General features: G+C 44.1%; 1 protein-coding gene across 1 annotated transcript; it reads left to right on the forward strand.

The window, feature by feature from the left end:
• The first annotated feature begins 68 nt into the window (after positions 1-68).
• On the forward strand, positions 69-17,298 carry LOC105492094 (translation initiation factor IF-2). Its single transcript, XM_071096112.1, has 4 exons — positions 69-255; positions 12,622-13,690; positions 16,041-16,203; positions 16,486-17,298. The coding sequence occupies exons 1-3, from the start codon at positions 69-71 to the stop codon at positions 16,084-16,086; spliced, it is 1,302 nt and encodes a 433-aa protein (XP_070952213.1). The 3' UTR covers positions 16,087-16,203; positions 16,486-17,298.
• The last annotated feature ends 384 nt before the right edge of the window (positions 17,299-17,682 follow it).

Raw genomic sequence — 17,682 nt, forward strand, 5'->3', positions numbered from 1 at the left:
CTGCCTCGCTCCTGCCTCACCAACACCTCCCTCTTTAGTGGATCATTCCTGCATGTCCTAGCTCAACCATGGGCTCGACTGAAAACCCCATGGGTGTTTTGGTGGGGAGCACAGAGCAGGAATCTTCCCGCAGCAGCAGTTCTGGATCTCAATTGTGTGGAAGGAAGCCCCGTTCTAGGGATGTGGGCCACGGTGTTTCATTCCCTGGAAACAGAACCTCTGTCAGAGCTAGAGATGTGAGGATCAGGGAAGGCAGTAGGGCTTGCCTTGGGCGCCCCAGATCAGGGACTCTTACCCACATGGCATGTTGGACTGGGGTACAATCAAATAATGTTTAGGGTTGCAGTTTTTTAAGTGCCAATCCTTCGTGGATCATACTTATGAATAAATTAACCAGAACCTGTCCCTTTCCCAGGAGCTGCTGGCACCCACAGAGGCATCTGGTTCTGTTCACTCTATCAGTCCTTCCAGAACCTTCCCAGCCACCCCTCACCCTCACTGGTCTTCACTGAGTAATTCTCAGCCTCTAAGAGAACAACCTCTAACACTTGGCAATCTGAAATCAAGAATCTGTTGAATAATGACTATAAGACTATGGGAATTACATGGTTAACCACACTTATATGAAAAGAAGGGTGAGGTGTAGCACATTATCTATGCCTTGGCCCTAATGGGCAGGCAAGATTAGAAGGTAGGGCCATTGCATTTTCACCCAAGGTGGCAGAACATAAGGGGGAATCTAAAACATGCAACCAAAATCTGGATTCTAAACCATGACTCCAAGGATCCATAAGTTCAGAGGACCCAATGTATCACCTGCATGAAGAAAAGTTATTTAAGAAGCATCTCATTCTAGAAGTACTGAAAACACATGTAAAACTTCTCAACCTGGAAGCTTAGAATCAAAACCAATGAGCATTTAATAAATGCACAGTGTAGTGTTACACAGCACAAGGCAAATTAAACAAGGTTCACTCTCAGCCTTCTAGAAACTTGCTTCTGAAAATGGACAATGTTGACGCTGACGTGTACAAAAGAGGGTGGACATGAGCAGAATGAATAAATACATGAAGTGGTGACATTATATGCCAGCAGAGGGGAAAGTATATTTTGTCAAAGTGCCATGTGATCTCCCACATTTAAGGTGGTGGTTGTGGTGGTGGGGAGGTGGCAGGAAAAGCATTTAAATTATAGACAGACAGTGTATGGTTAAGCAAGCAAAAAAATCCACCACCGCTTCTCGAAGATCACAATAGCATTTCAAACAACAGTAAAGCACCAGGTACCTCCCCTCCCCCTTTCAGCTGCAGCAGTTGGCCTACATCCACAGAAAGTGTTCTTACTGCTCTCTATTCCAGATACATTAAACCTGGCATCCAGGAGAGGACTAGGCAGGGGAAGCCATTAACGAGGAATCACAGCAAGCTCTCACAGGCAGCTGAGAAGGCTCTTCATGAATGCAGACCAACACTGCCTGTTGTGCTGTTTTGAGTTTTGTTATAGAAATGACTCCAGGGGTCCCTCCCTATGACCATGGAAAACATTTTATAAAGCTTGTTTTCAATCATTCTTTTGAAGGATATACAAACAAAGGCTATAGCTGAGCTGTGGATTTAAATCATTACTTTGTAGGGCCTTAAGTCTGGGACAGAACCCTCTTCCTACGCTAAGGAGACTCTACTACAAAGCGAACAAAATAAGTGCATGGAGAGGAAGGCACTTCTACAGCCAAAATTGGGCTATACATGGCAGAGGCACTCAGTTAAATGTTGCTTTGTGAGGTCCAGAAGTGGGTAGGTACATAACACTTTCAGGCCCAACAATACTGGCGATCCATTTGGCTATTCTTCTCTCGCCCATCATTTATTACTGTATTCTTCCAATTTCCTGTAGATTTTGAAGCATTCTGCATTTTCTCCCTGCTCTTGGATGTCATTTCCTTTCTTTTTTAGTGAAAATCTTGTGGATGAAAACCTGATGGCAGAGGGCAAAGGAGTAACTATTTCCCCAATCACCCTAAATTTTTAACAAAAAGCTCAAGATTCCAAACAAAAGATCTTCAAACACATACCATTCTCAAAATGAAATGGTGGTTCCTAAAACAGTCTAGGACAGTTAATGAACCCAAACTGTGCTGTGGGTCAGTAGGGAGTAAATCTTGTGCCACCAGAAAATACAGAAGCTCAATGTACAAAAGGATGCTAGCCTCATAGCACAGATGCCCAGAAAGCCCTGCACGTTCCAGTGCCTTACCCCGGGCCTGTCCAAATGAACACTGCTGAGTATCCACACTGTGAATGACAGTGTGGACATGCCTGAGGTGGACAGTCAAAAAGGGGAGCAGCCAACATTTTTGCACATGTGGGGCCAAGTGTGTCTTGGAGGACTGGATTCTAGTCTAAGCTAAATTAGTAACTGGATGTACAAACTTGGGCAAGTTGTAAAAACCTTCTGAACCCTGAATTTCTCATATTGAATTTAATTAACAATGTCAGGTATCACTTATTAGGAGGCAATTGACAGATACAAGTGTTCAGTGCAAGAGAATAAAGAGATTGGGGGAAGCTTTGGAGAGTCGGGATTCCAGCTGGGCCTAGACAGGTAAGTAGAATTCGAAGGGAAGGGGAGGACAGGGGATTCTGGGAAAGGAAAACAAAGGCCGGAGCCATATTGCCAATTAATGAGATGGTGATGGGCTTCTGGCTTACCAAGCATTAGCATCTGCTAAATGAGGTGAGCCAGGATGACTAAGGAAGAACGTAGATAGTACAGAAGGCACTGAAGGCCAGGCTAAGGAACCTGCTCATTCTGCCTCCATTCACTGGGCTGTTTAGTAAAGGGACAGGGCCCAAGAACCAGTATCTACATTAGCCAGCACATCCACAGTGACATGGATCAACACCTCCTCGCTCAATCTAGGAAATAGGAGAGTGAAGCCAAAGCTATCTGCAAACCATAGAGAGCCTGAAGGATATAACATATCCAGAGAATATGGATCAGACAAAGGAATAACCAAAGGACAGCCACAGAAGGACATTTCAAGTAGGAGACAATGACAAATGATAGAGAATGACAGAATGTTAAGAGTTCACCGGTAACTCCTTCTGAGTTTTACATTTGGAAACAATGAAGAACCACGTTTGTATTTCTAGGTTAGAAAATAAACTAGACAATAAAAGGTGATACCCTTCAAACTCAGATAGCAACTAGAGAAACCATTAACAGAAATCAGTGCTTCTTAAAATATCCTTAGCGCATGTATGCACCTAGGTACAGGCAACACATCACACAATCTCTAGAATAACATAAAAATAAAATTAAAACAAAAATCAAATTTCACGAGTGGCAACATTTGAAATTGTTACTGCTTCTAAATAGACACAACATTTGTGTGGAAATGAAGGAACTTGTTGGTGTTTATTTGCCTTTTCAGTAGAATTTAAATTGGGCAGGATTTCACAGAAATACAGATTCAGTAACTTTCTGGGGATTAAAAGAAGAAAGGATTGGGAAAAGTGCCCTGGGCTTTGTTGTGGGAAAGGAGATCTGGCTCATTTTTAATTTTCCATTAAAGCCCTACTTTTCAATATAAAGCAGATGGAATCCTTATACAACTCCATGAAAAGCCTACTATTTTTGGGTACCTCAAAGATGGAAGCTCTGAAGAAAATGAAAGTGTTTGAATTCATCAGATAAAATCCATCAGCACATTCAAAAGGCACAGGTACTTAGAAACCTTTAAATTACAAGTTAAGAGGTCTTTCTGTGCGGATTTATGATCCCGAGCCCCTTGCAAGCTTCGGCACCTTCTGACTCCGGCTGATGGATGGTTTCTACCACTTCTCTGCCTGCTCCCAACACTCTAGTTGGGACTCCCTACGTTTGCTTCCTTCCTTGTCTTCCAGAGCTGCCTGCTGACTCTTCCCTTCTCACTGTTGTTCCCAGATACAGAAAAGATGACAAGTGTTCAGCCCTGCCTGGCTCATACCCACCGAATCTGAATGAAGCCTGGGGATATGCATTCTATGAGATCTTCAGCATACTCGTGCTCTTTTCTTATTATGTGATGAGACCTGGTTCAATATATTCTGTTTGTCCCTCTGCTGGGGCGGACAGGAGAACAAAAGGGCTGATGTTTACTGTGCAGAGTTGTGAGGTACTGGGCTGGGAGCTGCTGGGCACCATCTCCACCCTCACAGTTTACAATCTCATTAAAGAGATGGCACAAATTTAGTGTGAAGAGCATAGATGTTGGAGCCAGACTGCTGGGTTCCGATCCCAGCTCTGTCACTTACTCTGTGACGCTGACTAAATCACTTAGCCTCTGTGACTCAGTTTTTCCATCTTTTAAATGGGACAATAATGGTAGTACCTCCTAGAATTGTGCTGGGTGTTATGTTGGCAAATCAATCACAAAATAGAGTCCCTGACTTCCAAAGAGCTCACAAGTCAGTGGGAAAGGCCAGTGTCTGCCCCACTGTCCTACTGTCTGCCTTACAAGTCAGGCTATGATGAGATGATGATGATGAGGTGGTAATCACGTGCTCTGGGAGCCCAGAGGTAGGAGAGACGGGAGGGCTTCCCAAGAGGTGGTAGGTTTTGAGGGGAGTCATCAGAAAGGGTGAGACTTCCACAGTGGGTAAAGGTACCTCTGTGTCCTGCAACACAGGACACAGAAGTAACTGCAAAGCAAAGGCAAGGAGGCAGGGAATGAGGAACCACAGTTCTGGAACAAAAGCAGGAAGGGGTTTAGCAGCCACATAGACCTGGCTTTACTGGTTATTAGCTGTGTGACCATGAGCCATTTACCTCTCTGAGCCTCAGTCTCCCCATTTAACTAATGGGTATAATAATACATGCCTCCTAGAGTTGCTATGATTAAGTACATGACTGTATGTAAGCAGCTAACACATGCCTCCAAGTTCAATAAAATGGCACGTGCTATTATTTCTATGGTGTATTCAGGGAGGAGTAGGTAGCTGTGGTATGCTCTCTACTTTTGTACAGTATCACAGAAAGGAGAATACAAGGCCAGAAACAAGTAGTCCTCTAAAAAAGCTTTCTGAAGGCAAATAAGCAATAGACTAGGACTTTCTCATGGTACTTTTTTCTCCCCCAAACTCTTACAGTTAATAGGTACTCAGTACATATTTGCCCAAACCAACCAAGTGCTGCTGGAGGTCATGGGTTTACAAGGGCAGAGTATGTCATGATCTCCGCTTCCTAAGCATACCCAAGAAGGAGACCCAAGTCAGGCTTCACTTCCAGAGGGAGGTGCAAAGCAGGCTGTTCTGGAAGCAGGCTGAGACAAACAGGAAAGCACTCTCATCCAAATATTACGACAACTCAGAGTCTTACAAACATTGTTAAAGTTTCATGAGTCAGTAAGCATTATCTTTTCCTCCCACGTTTTTATTAGACCATAAATCCAGTTCAATTTATATTCTTTCAGGATTACTGCGTTCTAATCAAGTCCAGAGTGTCACTTACTCCTAAGCTGTCTATACTGCATGTCACCCAAGTCCATTTGGATAATACCATTCAGGCTTCTCATGTGTTTTAGTAGCTAAAAATTAGATTTGCTCAACTAGAAACAATAAAAAAATTATTATAGTCCTCTAAATAACACAAAAAACTCTTTTCATAGGAGCCAAATGTGTGAAAGTCATAACCCATAAGTTTCTTCTTACTCTATAGTTCATTCTACCTTTAGAAAGTCACGATCACATTCTGAAGTCAAACTCAAGGGATTTCCATTGTAAACAGGGTAAAATTCTGGTTATCTGACTAAAAGAAACCCTTTTACAGGGCTAACTTCAGAATGCTTTCATGTTTTCCGTTCTCAAGAATGAAGGTGCTGCATTTCTTACTAAAAATGCTGTTTTCAATCATACCATATAAGTAACTTTTCTACCTTTTCTAACAATTTTTGATCCAGAACTGACAATCACCCGAATCTCTCTAAAATATTCAAAGTCTCCTTATATGCACTTGGCAATCTGAAATCGAGAATCTGTTGAATAACGACTATAAGACTATGGGAATTACATGGTCACCCACACTTATATGAAAAGAACGGTGAGGTGCCTAAAGCATGTATGTCATATGTGTGTATATACACATACACACATACATACGGATTAACAGAAACAAACACATAGCTTTTGCTGTGTGTAGGACACTGTTTGGAATATTTGACATGTATTAACTCACTGAATCCTCACAGCAACCCTTTGAGGCAGGAACTACTATCCCCATTTAAAGATGAAGAAAAGGAGGCACAGAGAGACCAGGAAACTTGGTCCAGCTCACACAGCTGGAAGGGGTCAAACCGGGACCCTATTCCAACCTCATGTTTGTTTTTGTGTTTTTTTTTTTTTTTTTTTTGAGACAGAGTCTCCCTCTGTCACCCAGACTGGAGTGCAGTGGCACAATCTCGGCTCATTGCAACCTCTGCCTCCCAGGCTCAAGCGATTCTACTGCCTCAGGCGCCCAAGTAGCTGGGATTACAGGCCTGTGCCACCACGCCCAGCTAGTTTTTGTATTTTTAGTAGAGACAAGGTTTTGCCATGTTGGCCATGTTGGTCTCAAACTCCTGACCTCAGGTGATCTACCTGCCTAGGCTTCCCAAAGTGCTGGGATTACAGATGTGAGCCCCCGTGCCCAGCCCCAACCCCATGCTCTTAACCACACCATACTCCTGGGCTGAAAGGTGTGAAACCTGGTGACTTTGCCATCTTGGACCAGTTGCTTTAACCTCTTCATCTAACTTCATTTTTCCTCACAAGTAAAATGAACATGTTGACCACACGATCTCTACAATTCCATGGCCCGTGCCCATGAAAAACTGCGAGTCCTTCATGGCTGTATGTTCTGCAGGCTTTGATACGTGTTTTTACCCTGGATGGGGAGCAACAGATTTTTAGACTTCTCCTCATCTAATTCTCCTGATGCTGCTTTGGGCAGGTTCAGATATCTTCAGGGCTAAATCCAACTGCACGTTTTGTTCTTTATGTTGCTCAACTCTGAGGCTGGTCTAGTACTCCGCAGGCTCTTCTCCCATTCTGGGCCTGATTTCTCCTCTATTCCTGGGCTCGCTCTCTGCCCTTTCTGCTCTGCTCTCCACACACTCTCCCTGGGTGACCTCACCCACACCCACATCCACGGCTTCAAGTATTTTGTAATTTGCTAACAAATTTATATTCAAGACCTAGTCCTGGCTGGGCGCAGTGGCTCATGCCTGTTATCTCAGCACCCTGGGAAGCTGCAGCAGGTAGATCCCCTGCGGTCAGAAGTTCGAGACCAGCCTGGCCAATGTGGCAAAACCCCAATAATTAGCTGGGTGTAGTGGCGGGCGCCTGTAATCCCAGCTACTCAGGAGGCCGAGGCAGGAGAATCGGTTGAACTCAGGAGGTGGAGGTTGCAGTGAGCTAAGATCATGCCATTGCACTCCAGCCTGGGCAACGAGAGTGAAATTCTGTCTCAGAAAAAAAAAAAAAAAAAAAAAAAAAGACCTAGTCCTGTCCCTCACTCCAGACCTCTCTATTTACCTGCCTCTGAGCTACTACACCTGGAAGTCTAAAGTGTTTAAGATAAAGTCATCACTTAGATACCTGCCGCTGCTTTCCTTATTGGACTGCTTGCCTCCACCTAATTTCCCAGAGAAATTCTTTTCTATCTACCCCCATGCCCTGTCTCCTGCTCTCTCATTCTGTCTTTTTTGCTCCATCTGCACCTCCTTTCCTTCCATTTAGACCCTCATCTACTTCTCATTGAAGTTTCCATAACTATCCTCCCTGCACTAGTTCTGCCTGCCCTTCGTCAAAGGCCCATACTGTGGCCAGATCTTTATAAAAATACAATCACATCAAAGCCACATCTCCACTTACAACTCTTAAATGGCACTCAGGATAAAGTACTTACAAGAATCTTCTCAGTTTCTCCTTCAGCTCTGTCATTTCACTTTGTCCATCTCTGTACCACTCCAAACAGCCCTGAACTAACTGCAGTTCCCCCAAAAGGTCTGTGCATTCGTCCTCTAGGCTGTTCTTTCTGGGACAGGAGGCTTCCCACAACCCTCACCGAGCCATCTCTACTCATCTCGCCTTCAGACCCCTCCTCCTCCAGCCTTCTCTGCTTGGCTATCCCACTTGCGCACCTCTTTTCCAGTTTCATGCTCCATTCTGTATGCTCTCTGGCATCCTACATGGACCCCTAAAATCACAGCATTTGTAACATTGCTCGAAGACTCTTTTATAGCTCTGCAAAACTAGCAGGTAAATTCCTTGGGGACAGGATCACATCTCTTTTGCCTTGAACCATTGAATTCATTGTCTGGCAAATAGAATATGCAATGAATGAATGCTGTTAAATGAGTAAGCATGTAGACAATTCATAAACTTATACAGACCTAATTGTGTACCACAGAAAGACCCAGCTTCAAATAAAGAATCACACAGAGTAAAATTATTTCCTGTATCGACATGCCTTGCTTTACCATTTTTTAATTTAATTTTGTATTTCCCAGGTAGGTAACAGATGAGAGTCTGAATGAAAGGAGGGCAGGGATGAATATTTTATTTCTATTTGGTTATAAAATTTTATTTCCCATCAACCAAAAGTCTTAATTTCTAAAGCATTTCAGTCACCCTCCTTTATGGCACATAACATATTTTAATACCATCATAACATGTAGTATTTTGAATATTACCTAGTGGCTAAGGGCAAAGGCTTTGGAACCAAACTAATTGGACCTGAATCCTGATTCTACCACTTAGTAGCTGTATGATCTTGAATTAGTTACTTAACAAGCTACTAAAGCTTGCTTCAATTTCCCATCTGTAAAATGGAGATTATAAGTGAAACCACTGCATATTATTATTGTTAAGATTGGAGCTTAAACAGTGCTTGGCACATAGTAAATGTTCAATAAATGTTAGCAATTATTAATTATTTTTATCTCTTCTAGTAGACCATGAACTTCTGAAAAGCAAGGACAGCAGAAGTATTCATTTCCAGGACCTCATCTCCCCAGTGCCTTGCACAAAGTAACATACTAGGCTAATGTCTGCAGAACAGATGAATATAATGAAGTATTCACTGTAAAAAATAAGTACATTAACAATTATGATGGCTGGTATGAATGGAATTGCTCCAACAATTTGGAAGCCTGTGGAGAACAGGGACTACCCAGAACACTAGAACGCTGCTCCTGGAGATTTGGAAGGTCACTTAACCTCTGTGGAATATGCAAGACTCACAGACAAAGAGGGCAGCTGAGTGACAGAGGAGACCCACGTGGGCCTGAAGAGCTGGCTGGCTGAGCCTCCTGCCCTTCCGTTAAGAAGCTGCAAGGCCTCGGGGCAAGCAGTTTCACCTCTCGGGCTGATTAATTTCCTCTTCCGATTAAGAGGGAGTAGGACTGTGATTTCTTTTTTTCTTTTTGAAATAGGGTACAGTGGTATGACCTCAGCTCACTGCAGTCTCTACCTCCTAGGCTCAAGTAATCCTCCCACCTCAGCCTCCTGAGTAGCTGGGACCACAGATGCATGCCACCATGCCTGGCTAATTTTTAAAAGATTTTTCGTGGAGACAAGGTCTCACAATGCTGCCCAGGCTGGTCACAAACTCTTGGGCTAAAGTGATCCACCCACCTCAGCCTCCCAAAGTGCTGGGATTACACGCATGAGCCACAACATCCAGAAGGAATGTGATTTCTAAGGACTCTCCTAGCAACTTTGGGAGTCTACAGAATGACCAGATGAAAAATTAAGCCAAGAAAGGTGCTTCTGGGGTAAAAGAACCACATCAAAGTCAACACAGGAAGCATCAGATGATTGTATTACATGGGATTACTGAGTAGGAATTGGCAACATTTGAAACATGACAACAAGTAAGATTTTTGAAACATGCTTAGGATGAAAAGATCTAAACTTATAAAATCAAAAGAAAAGCAATGACGTGTGTCCATTCTAGATTTCTATTTAATTCCCATTAGCCTGTAAGTTTCTTGAGGGCAGTGAATGTGCCTTGATAAGTGGCAGTGTTTGGCAAAGCTGTTCAATAAAAGTATTTACTCTGTATCTTTTTTCTGAGCACATGGCTAAACTACATTTCCCAGGCTCCCTTGCAATCAAATGTGGCCATATAACTAGCCCTCAAGTAAAGACTGTGAGAGGAAGTGATGGTGTCACTTCCAGGCTAAGGTATTTCAAAAGTGGGTGTGCCCCGTCTACTCTCTCTGTTGCCCCTTCTGTAAGCTGAAACAGGTTCCAATGGTAAGCTATGGGATGGTGGAGCTAAAAGATAGGGGTGTGGGACCCAGAATCACTGCATGGCAGAAAGTCACCTACAGATCAGAAACATGAACTTTAGACTATTAAATGAGCAAGAATAAACATCTATTGCTTTTGAGCCATTATATATTTGCAGGCCTATTTGTTACAACTGCTAACATTAGCCTAATTGATACAGGTGTTGAACACATACCAACGACCTAACTCACATTTGTTGATTGTTAAATGAAACAGAGTACCCACTAAGATAAAACTTGGTAGGAAACAAGATAAATAAGATAAGGTTCCTTTTATCAATGTGCTGACCAACTAATGGTGGAAATAGACTCATGCTAAACGTAATAACTGCTGCCAAAGTTTGAAACCAAAATATGATGATTTGTTTGGAAAGGAGAAGATGGAAACGGCTTCACAGAGGAGATGACATTTGAGCTGGGCGCCAAAGGTTAAAAAGGACTTCAAGGAAGTCAGATGGGGTTAGAGATTGCAGACCCAGGAGAAAGCGGAGTGTGCATTTGCTCACATTCAACCTTATCATTAAGTCTCTCAAACTTGGTCAACAGAGTGCGAGTTTATGTGCTCTGGCTTTCCTTCCTGGGTCCGGCATCAAACAAACGACCCTTTGTTTTCACAGTACACTCATTAACCCTATTGCTTTTTTTAATGTAAAAAGCTCCACGATTAATGTTCTTAAAAAGCACGTAAGTAAATGTTTCACGAATCATAACTCTTTTCTAATAAAATTACTGAAAAAGAAACCTACAGTTCTGTTACTTATAATAGTCGAGGAGCCATACTTTTAGGGAAGAACGGGTTTCACTTAAGTTTTGACAATATCGATTAAGCGTGTAATAGTCACTGGTTTACAAAACGGAACATTAAGCCCCCAGATTTACATTAACATTTCCTCCTTAAAAAGAACATCAGATGGTTTAGACTTCAGTCAAGATTCTCTACAGCCCCAGTTCATAGCCAAGTGGCCCCAAAGCCTCATATAGTTAAACCACTTCCTCCAAAAGTCTGCGAGTCCCTTTATCTGAACACAGGGTAACCATGGAGCAGGGACTGGGGAAGAAGACAGTACAAAGGGTGGAAAGTATTGCAGTTGCTTGGGTGGTGAGAAAGGAAGTGGGCGTCCCAAGACTACCTTGAAGCAGGCAAAAGACAGTCTGCAGTGGTCTTCCAAATGCTAACTCTAGACCGTTTTATCCACGTCCCCTGGTATTTACTTCAATAAAAGGGTAAAACAACATCACTGGGCTGACAGGATTTCATTTCAAAAGACATCAGCACAGTGACCTCTTAGACTTGATAGAAGAAGCCAGTCAGGTTGCCTCCCCCTTATCAAATACCAATTTAATTCTGATTCAGAAACAAAATTCTTGTGACCCCCACACCAATTTACTCTACCCCAGCTCTTAGTACTTGTCCCCAAAAGAAGAGGGGAAAGAATAGGGATAGGGAGGCTACCTTAAAAGTAAAGCAACTCTTAAGACTGCTGGAATAATTGTCCCCTTAAATCTAAGAAACACTGCAGCTGCCAGTCAACACTACTGGTCTGTGAACACAGCAAAATGCCGACACCTGCCACCCGGCATCTGGGGGTTCTTTTATTTTTTGGTAAATGTGGCAGGAAAGACTCAGAGAGACCAACTGCTTCATGGGAAAGAAAGGGAAGCCCCAGGGAGGAGAGACAAGAAGCATCGTGCCTATCCTAGGGTACTTTGTGTGTCTCCTCTCTATGCACTGAAAGGGCTCTTTGTGTCACACTCACACTCACACACACACACCCGGCGAGTCTGTGTGATTTATTGGGGGAAGGAGGGGCAAGAAGGGTGATTTTATTATCCATCTTCCCAGTGAGTCCCAGCACATCTCTCCCTGGGCCCAAGCTCGGTGGCCTCCTTCTGGCCCAGTCCCCTCCGCCTGTGGCCGCAGAGATAAGAGAGGGGAGGAGCCCAAACAAAAACAGCCATGGATCTAGGGAAGTAGAGAGGAAATCCAGAGAGGGAGCCGGAAAGGAAGGAGAAAGGAGCTGGAGGGAGCAGAGGGGTGAGGGACAGAGGAAGAGAAGGAAAGGCTCTAGCACAGGGGAAAGGGGAAGGGTGGGTGGGTGGTGGCACAGGAAGAGTGAAGGAGAGGATGGGGGAAGTGCAAGGGAGGTGCCAGAAATAGGCAGGAGGATGGGTTGGAGAAGGCGACCGCCGCCGAGGGAGGAGGCCGAGAGGTGGAGGAGTGGGGCAGGGGTTGGGTGGGGAGGGAAGCAGCACGGGGCATCAATTATTAAGTGATTACATCATCCCTGACATTAAAACAACACACACAGCCCCAGTCCCCGCTGGGGGCCCCGAAAGGAGGGCGGGGGCGGAGTCTGGGCCAGCCTCACCCCCAAGCCAATTCCAATTTTCACTCGGCGCCCGCTTGCGGGCGAGGAAATGGGGCCCCCATCCCCGCGCCGCCTCGGAGCCGCACCCCGCAGGGGTGTCCTCGGGTGCAGCCACGGGAAGACCCCGAGCGCCGACTCCCCAGCAGCCCCGCCGGGCGCCCCGGCGGCCGAGGGACCGCAGCGCCGGGCCCCGCGGCGGGGGCGGCGTGCGCGGGGGCGCCGGCGGCCGGGCGTCTCCGCAGCATCCCCCGAGGCCTCCCGCGGCGCATCCCCGCCGCCTGCTTACCTGCGCGGCGCTCAGGCTCCGGAGCCCATTCACATGGTCCTCTCCCCGCCCTCCTCCGGCGCGGCCGAGGCGGCTCCGGGAGCTCCCCGGCGGGCCCAGGAGCCGGTGGGCCTTCCGAGAGCACGGAGGGGGCGGCGCCGGGGTGTCCCCGGCCCGGCGGCCGGATCCCTCCCTGGCGCGGGCGGCGGCCGCCGGGCGGTGCGACGCGGGCGGCGGCTTTGTGTGCGCCCGGGCGGTCCTCGGTGCGCCGGGAGAAGCGCGGCGCGCCCGGGCGGGAGAGGACGCGCCGCTCGCAGGGCAACCTCGCCTCTACTCTCGCCGCCGGCCGGCGGGCGGGTCTCGAAGGCCTTCGGCTCGCGGCGACCCCTCCTCCTCGCCCGCTGCAGCCCCCTCCTCGCCGGCTCCGCTCCTGACAGATGGCGCAACTGCAACGACGCGCCGCCGCCACCACCGCGGCTGCTCGCTGCTACTCTTGCTGATGCTCGGCCCCTCCAGCTCCGGAGGGGAGCGAGGAGGGGGCGGGGTGCGCCCCGAGAGTGACAGGCCCCGCTGCCCTATCAAGGAGCCCCTTGGGAGCTGCGGGCCTCAACCATTGGCGCCTGGGGCGTGGGCGGGACGGCAGTGGGTGGGGCCGCCGAGTGGGTTGAGCGTTACTGTGGCAGCGGGCATCCCAGGGTGCGTGCGGTGCAGGGTGTGCAAGAGGATGCGAGGTTGGAGGAGGAGGTCTGTGTGTTTTTAAGGATTGTGTGGAGTTGTGAGGTGGCGGAGTAGGGCGGGAGAAAGAGCGGAAAGTGTGAACTGCAGTTTCTGCTTTGCGGAAGGTTGCAGCTGCTGCTGCAGATTGACACCTGCCATTCCCCCCAAACCATGGGAACCTGCCTCGAGACAGGGCTATCTTGCCTTTCTGGTGTCTTTTCATTTGAGGGTGAGAGGATGAAATGGAAAATTGTTTGGACGGTGATAGCAGCGTTTTCTTTGATCAAACTGAAAAGAGTAGCGAACAAAGTAGAATCCTGTCACTGAAACGTGGAAACGCACAACAAATAACAATGAGGAGGAGAAGGAGATTAGGATCATTTTATCAGTCCCCTATTTCTGGAGACACTTATTTTTATTTCTTTTCTAGCAAAAGTCTAGAGGAAGTATTACTGAAATGGGGGGAGGGGCGAGCAGCGACTAAAGAACCTGAAATCACAGAGATTTGTTCGTACATTTCCCCCCACAAAAAAACCTTGTTTAATTGTAGCCATTGGTTGTCTTTGGTTTCTTATGACATTCAAACCTCTCATGTTTTTTTTCCCCTTCACAGAATCTGAGCTTTTGCTCAGATTTCCCTTGATGAAATAATTGCCGGTTTAGTATACAGTTGGGAGTGCATCGGTCTTTATTTCCTATCCAGCTTTTCTATGGCAGGATGTAACTTCATGAAAAGAAACACTTTGGCTTCCTGATTTTCTTTATAGGTAATTCCTGTTTACTGAAAGTTCTGCTTTAAGGCATACTCAGAATCGCTCTCCTTAATGATTTTGGCAAGAACCCTACCTTTCCCCCTCAGCAAATCTAATGTTCTAAGAAATTATAAGTGAATCAGCTTCTGCTTCTGTGCTCAAAAATCTATAATATTGCCTTTCCGGCCCACTACTTGCTTTTAATTAAGTTTTAAAAATCAGTCCCTTTTGCTGACTTTTTTCTTTTTGTGCACCCTACTTTTTAAGAAAAGTTGCTAATATTTATTACATGATCTGCATCCTATGGAGGAGGAAACTGAGGAAAAGAGAAGTTAAGTAACTAACTCTAGGTGACAGTATAGGGTGGTTACTGGATTTTTTTCCTTTTCCTTAAACAAAATGGCAAATTTAACCGTGTTTAAATTGTGTCTGCAAATTCCATAATCCCAAGAAATGGAACAATAGCTAGGACTAGGATATTTCCATATAAGAGAAAGCCAGCTTCATTTAGCCAAGAATTGCTTATCTCAAGAGCAGAGTCTCTTCGTCCTCAGGGCTAGTCCACAGTGGCTGTTCTGGGTTTATTTGAATTGGGATGCAGAGGCAGTTGTGTAGAGCAATGATTCTCAAACTTTGACATGTATCAGAAATAACTGAAGGGGGTTGCTGAAACATGAATTGCTGTGTTTAACCCCCTAGAGGTTCTGATTTAGGGGGTTTGGGATGGTGCCCAAGAATTTGCACTTTTAACAAGTTCCCAAGTGATGCTGATACAGCCGATCTGGAGACAACACCTTGAGAACCATAGTTCTAGAATTGGGCTGTCCAAGGAGGTAGCCACTAGCCACACAACTGTTAAGTACTTGAAATGTACTTCAGTATTGGAAATTTGGCTACTGCAAATTAGGATGTGCTGTAAATGTAAAAGATGTATTAGATATTTCAGATCAAGCATGAAAAATGGAATGTAAAATGTCCCATTTTAATATTGATTACATGTTAAAATGATAGTCTAAATGTACTGTGCTAAATAAAACATATTATTAGAGTTAATTAAATTGTTTCTTTGTTTTTGAATGCAACTACTAGAAAATTTTAAATAACCTGTGTGGCTCGAATTATATCTCTATCGGGCAGCACAGTTGTTTCTGATTCCAGCTCCACAGTTCACTGTTGGGAGCGCCTTGATGAAGGAAGTCGCTTATCCTTTTTGAACCTTAGTGTCCTCATACATAAAATGTGAAAAATAGTAAAACTGTTCTCAAACTATTCCTGACAGACTAAGTGTCATATGCTCTCAGAAAGAACACTGTTAGACTACAGACCTCCTTGAAATTTCATATTTAATTCAATCTATCTTACACTAAATCTGGAAATCTGGAGTAGGTGGGATAAGTCCTCTCTCTCTCTCTCTCCCCCGCTCTCCCGCCCCCCCCCCCCCCCCACTTCTTCAAGAGAAGCCACTTCTTAGTGTCTGCAACTCTAATGGCTTCTTGATCTAATTAGTGGACAAAGAGACAATGTGATTAAAATGACAGATTAACCTGCTCCCATCAAGACTTCATCCTGTTTTTTGTAATTCTTTCCTTACCTAGTTTTTTATCTGTTGCCCGTCTTAAATGTAGCTTTAAATGGATTTGGACTCCTCAGGAGAATTTGCTAATGGTCTGAACAAGTGTGTAGAGCACTGCAAAAGATTTGGATACTATTGCCCGTTTTGATCTATTCTGCCGATCTCTACCAAGAACTTGATTAAAGATCTGAGATGCTGTCCCTGCCCTACCCAAGGTAAGTAATATTGTCTTCCACAACAACCAGTTTTGTTTTATGAGTAGCTTCTATTATACAAATTAGAATGTAGTCATTGTTCTAGAACTTCTCTTTGATTTTATTGATATTGTTTATATATTTTGTATTTTTCTACTTGCTTTACCTGAAAGTTTCCTCTTTCTATTCTGGCTTTCTTGAACTTGTCTCATCTGAATCTCATCTCTTGCTTTTAAAGTAACTTTTTTTCTTATTTTTATTTTATTAGCTAAAACATTTTCTTGTCTTATTATTTCATTTTAGTTTTAATCTCTTAAATGTCAACTCAACAACAACACATATGGCAAGGGTAAAAACCCTCAATATAGAGTTTTTACAAATCAACAAGAAAATAAAGATGAATGTTTGAACTGAAAAATACGTGCAACAAAAACAAAACCCAAAATGGCCAGTAAATGTGATAGGAGGTTCAACAGGAAAATGGATACCCATACCCTACTAGTGGAATTTTTAATTGGTACAACATTGCTGGAAGGCAGTTTAATAGCATTTGTGAAAAGCCTTTTAAAAAAATGTATACATTTGACTTAGCAATTTTACTTCTGGGAAAGAATGGAACAAGTTTGCAAATACACACACACACACACACACGCATATGATGAGAATAATTGGAACATTGTTTATAATAGTGAAACACTAAGAAAAGTTCATTAATAAGGGATTTGATGTGTAAATTATGTTATATCTATAATAGAATACTATATAGCCATAAAATTATGACATTGCCATTTATTTATTTATGTGGAAAGATTTTCACAACAAATTAAAATTAAGAAAAGCTGGTAAATTAGTATTGTGTTTGTATGTGCACATGTGTATGTTTATATATGTGTGTATTAATACACATATATTTCCATTATTTTTAAACCTATCTATATGTGTAATTTTTCATAGAAAGCAATACATACACAAAAGTTTTAATGATCGTTTTCTCCAAGTAATCATATTTTAGGTCATTGTTATTTTATTTTTTATCTTTTTCTGAATTTCCTCAACTTTTTACATTGGGCATTTATTATGTTATTAGAAAAAACAATAAAAACATTTTAAACTTGTTTCTTTTTTTGCTACTTTAATTCTCTTCTTTCTTCCTCTTCCTCCTGTCTGCTGTTTTTCCTCCCTTTTGAAGGAATATTGTCCCAGGGTAGTGTTCAGGAGCCAAGACCAGGACCAGAGGGAAGCCTTCTGCTTCCGTCCACACACAGCTACCCTTCTTGTTTCTGGTGGGTCTTCTGGGACTTGCAAGAATGATTCTTACAAAACTTCACTTTGAGGTTAGGCGTGATAACTCATGCCTGCAATCCCTGCAATCCCTGTGCTTTGGGAGGCTGAGACCAGAGGACTGCTTGAGCCCAGGAGTTTGAGACCAACCTAGACAACACAGCAAGACCCCATCTCTAAAAAAAAAAAAAAAAAAAAAAGATGCCAGGTGTGGTGGTG

The sequence above is a fragment of the Macaca nemestrina genome, chromosome 5, assembly GCF_043159975.1.
Source record: "Macaca nemestrina isolate mMacNem1 chromosome 5, mMacNem.hap1, whole genome shotgun sequence".
In the NCBI taxonomy this organism is placed as follows: domain Eukaryota; kingdom Metazoa; phylum Chordata; class Mammalia; order Primates; family Cercopithecidae; genus Macaca; species Macaca nemestrina.

What these genes read in the sequence shown, in the direction of transcription:
- LOC105492094 (XM_071096112.1), top strand. Translation starts at nt 69, where the DNA reads ATGGGCTCGACTGAAAACCCCATGGGTGTTTTGGTGGGGAGCACAGAG. An exon ending in TGTGAGGATCAGGGAAGGCA is followed by an intron (nt 256 to 12,621) that starts GTAGGGCTTGCC and finishes CAACACACACAG; the next exon opens with CCCCAGTCCCCGCTGGGGGC. An exon ending in ATGCGAGGTTGGAGGAGGAG is followed by an intron (nt 13,691 to 16,040) that starts GTCTGTGTGTTT and finishes TCTTAAATGTAG; the next exon opens with CTTTAAATGGATTTGGACTC.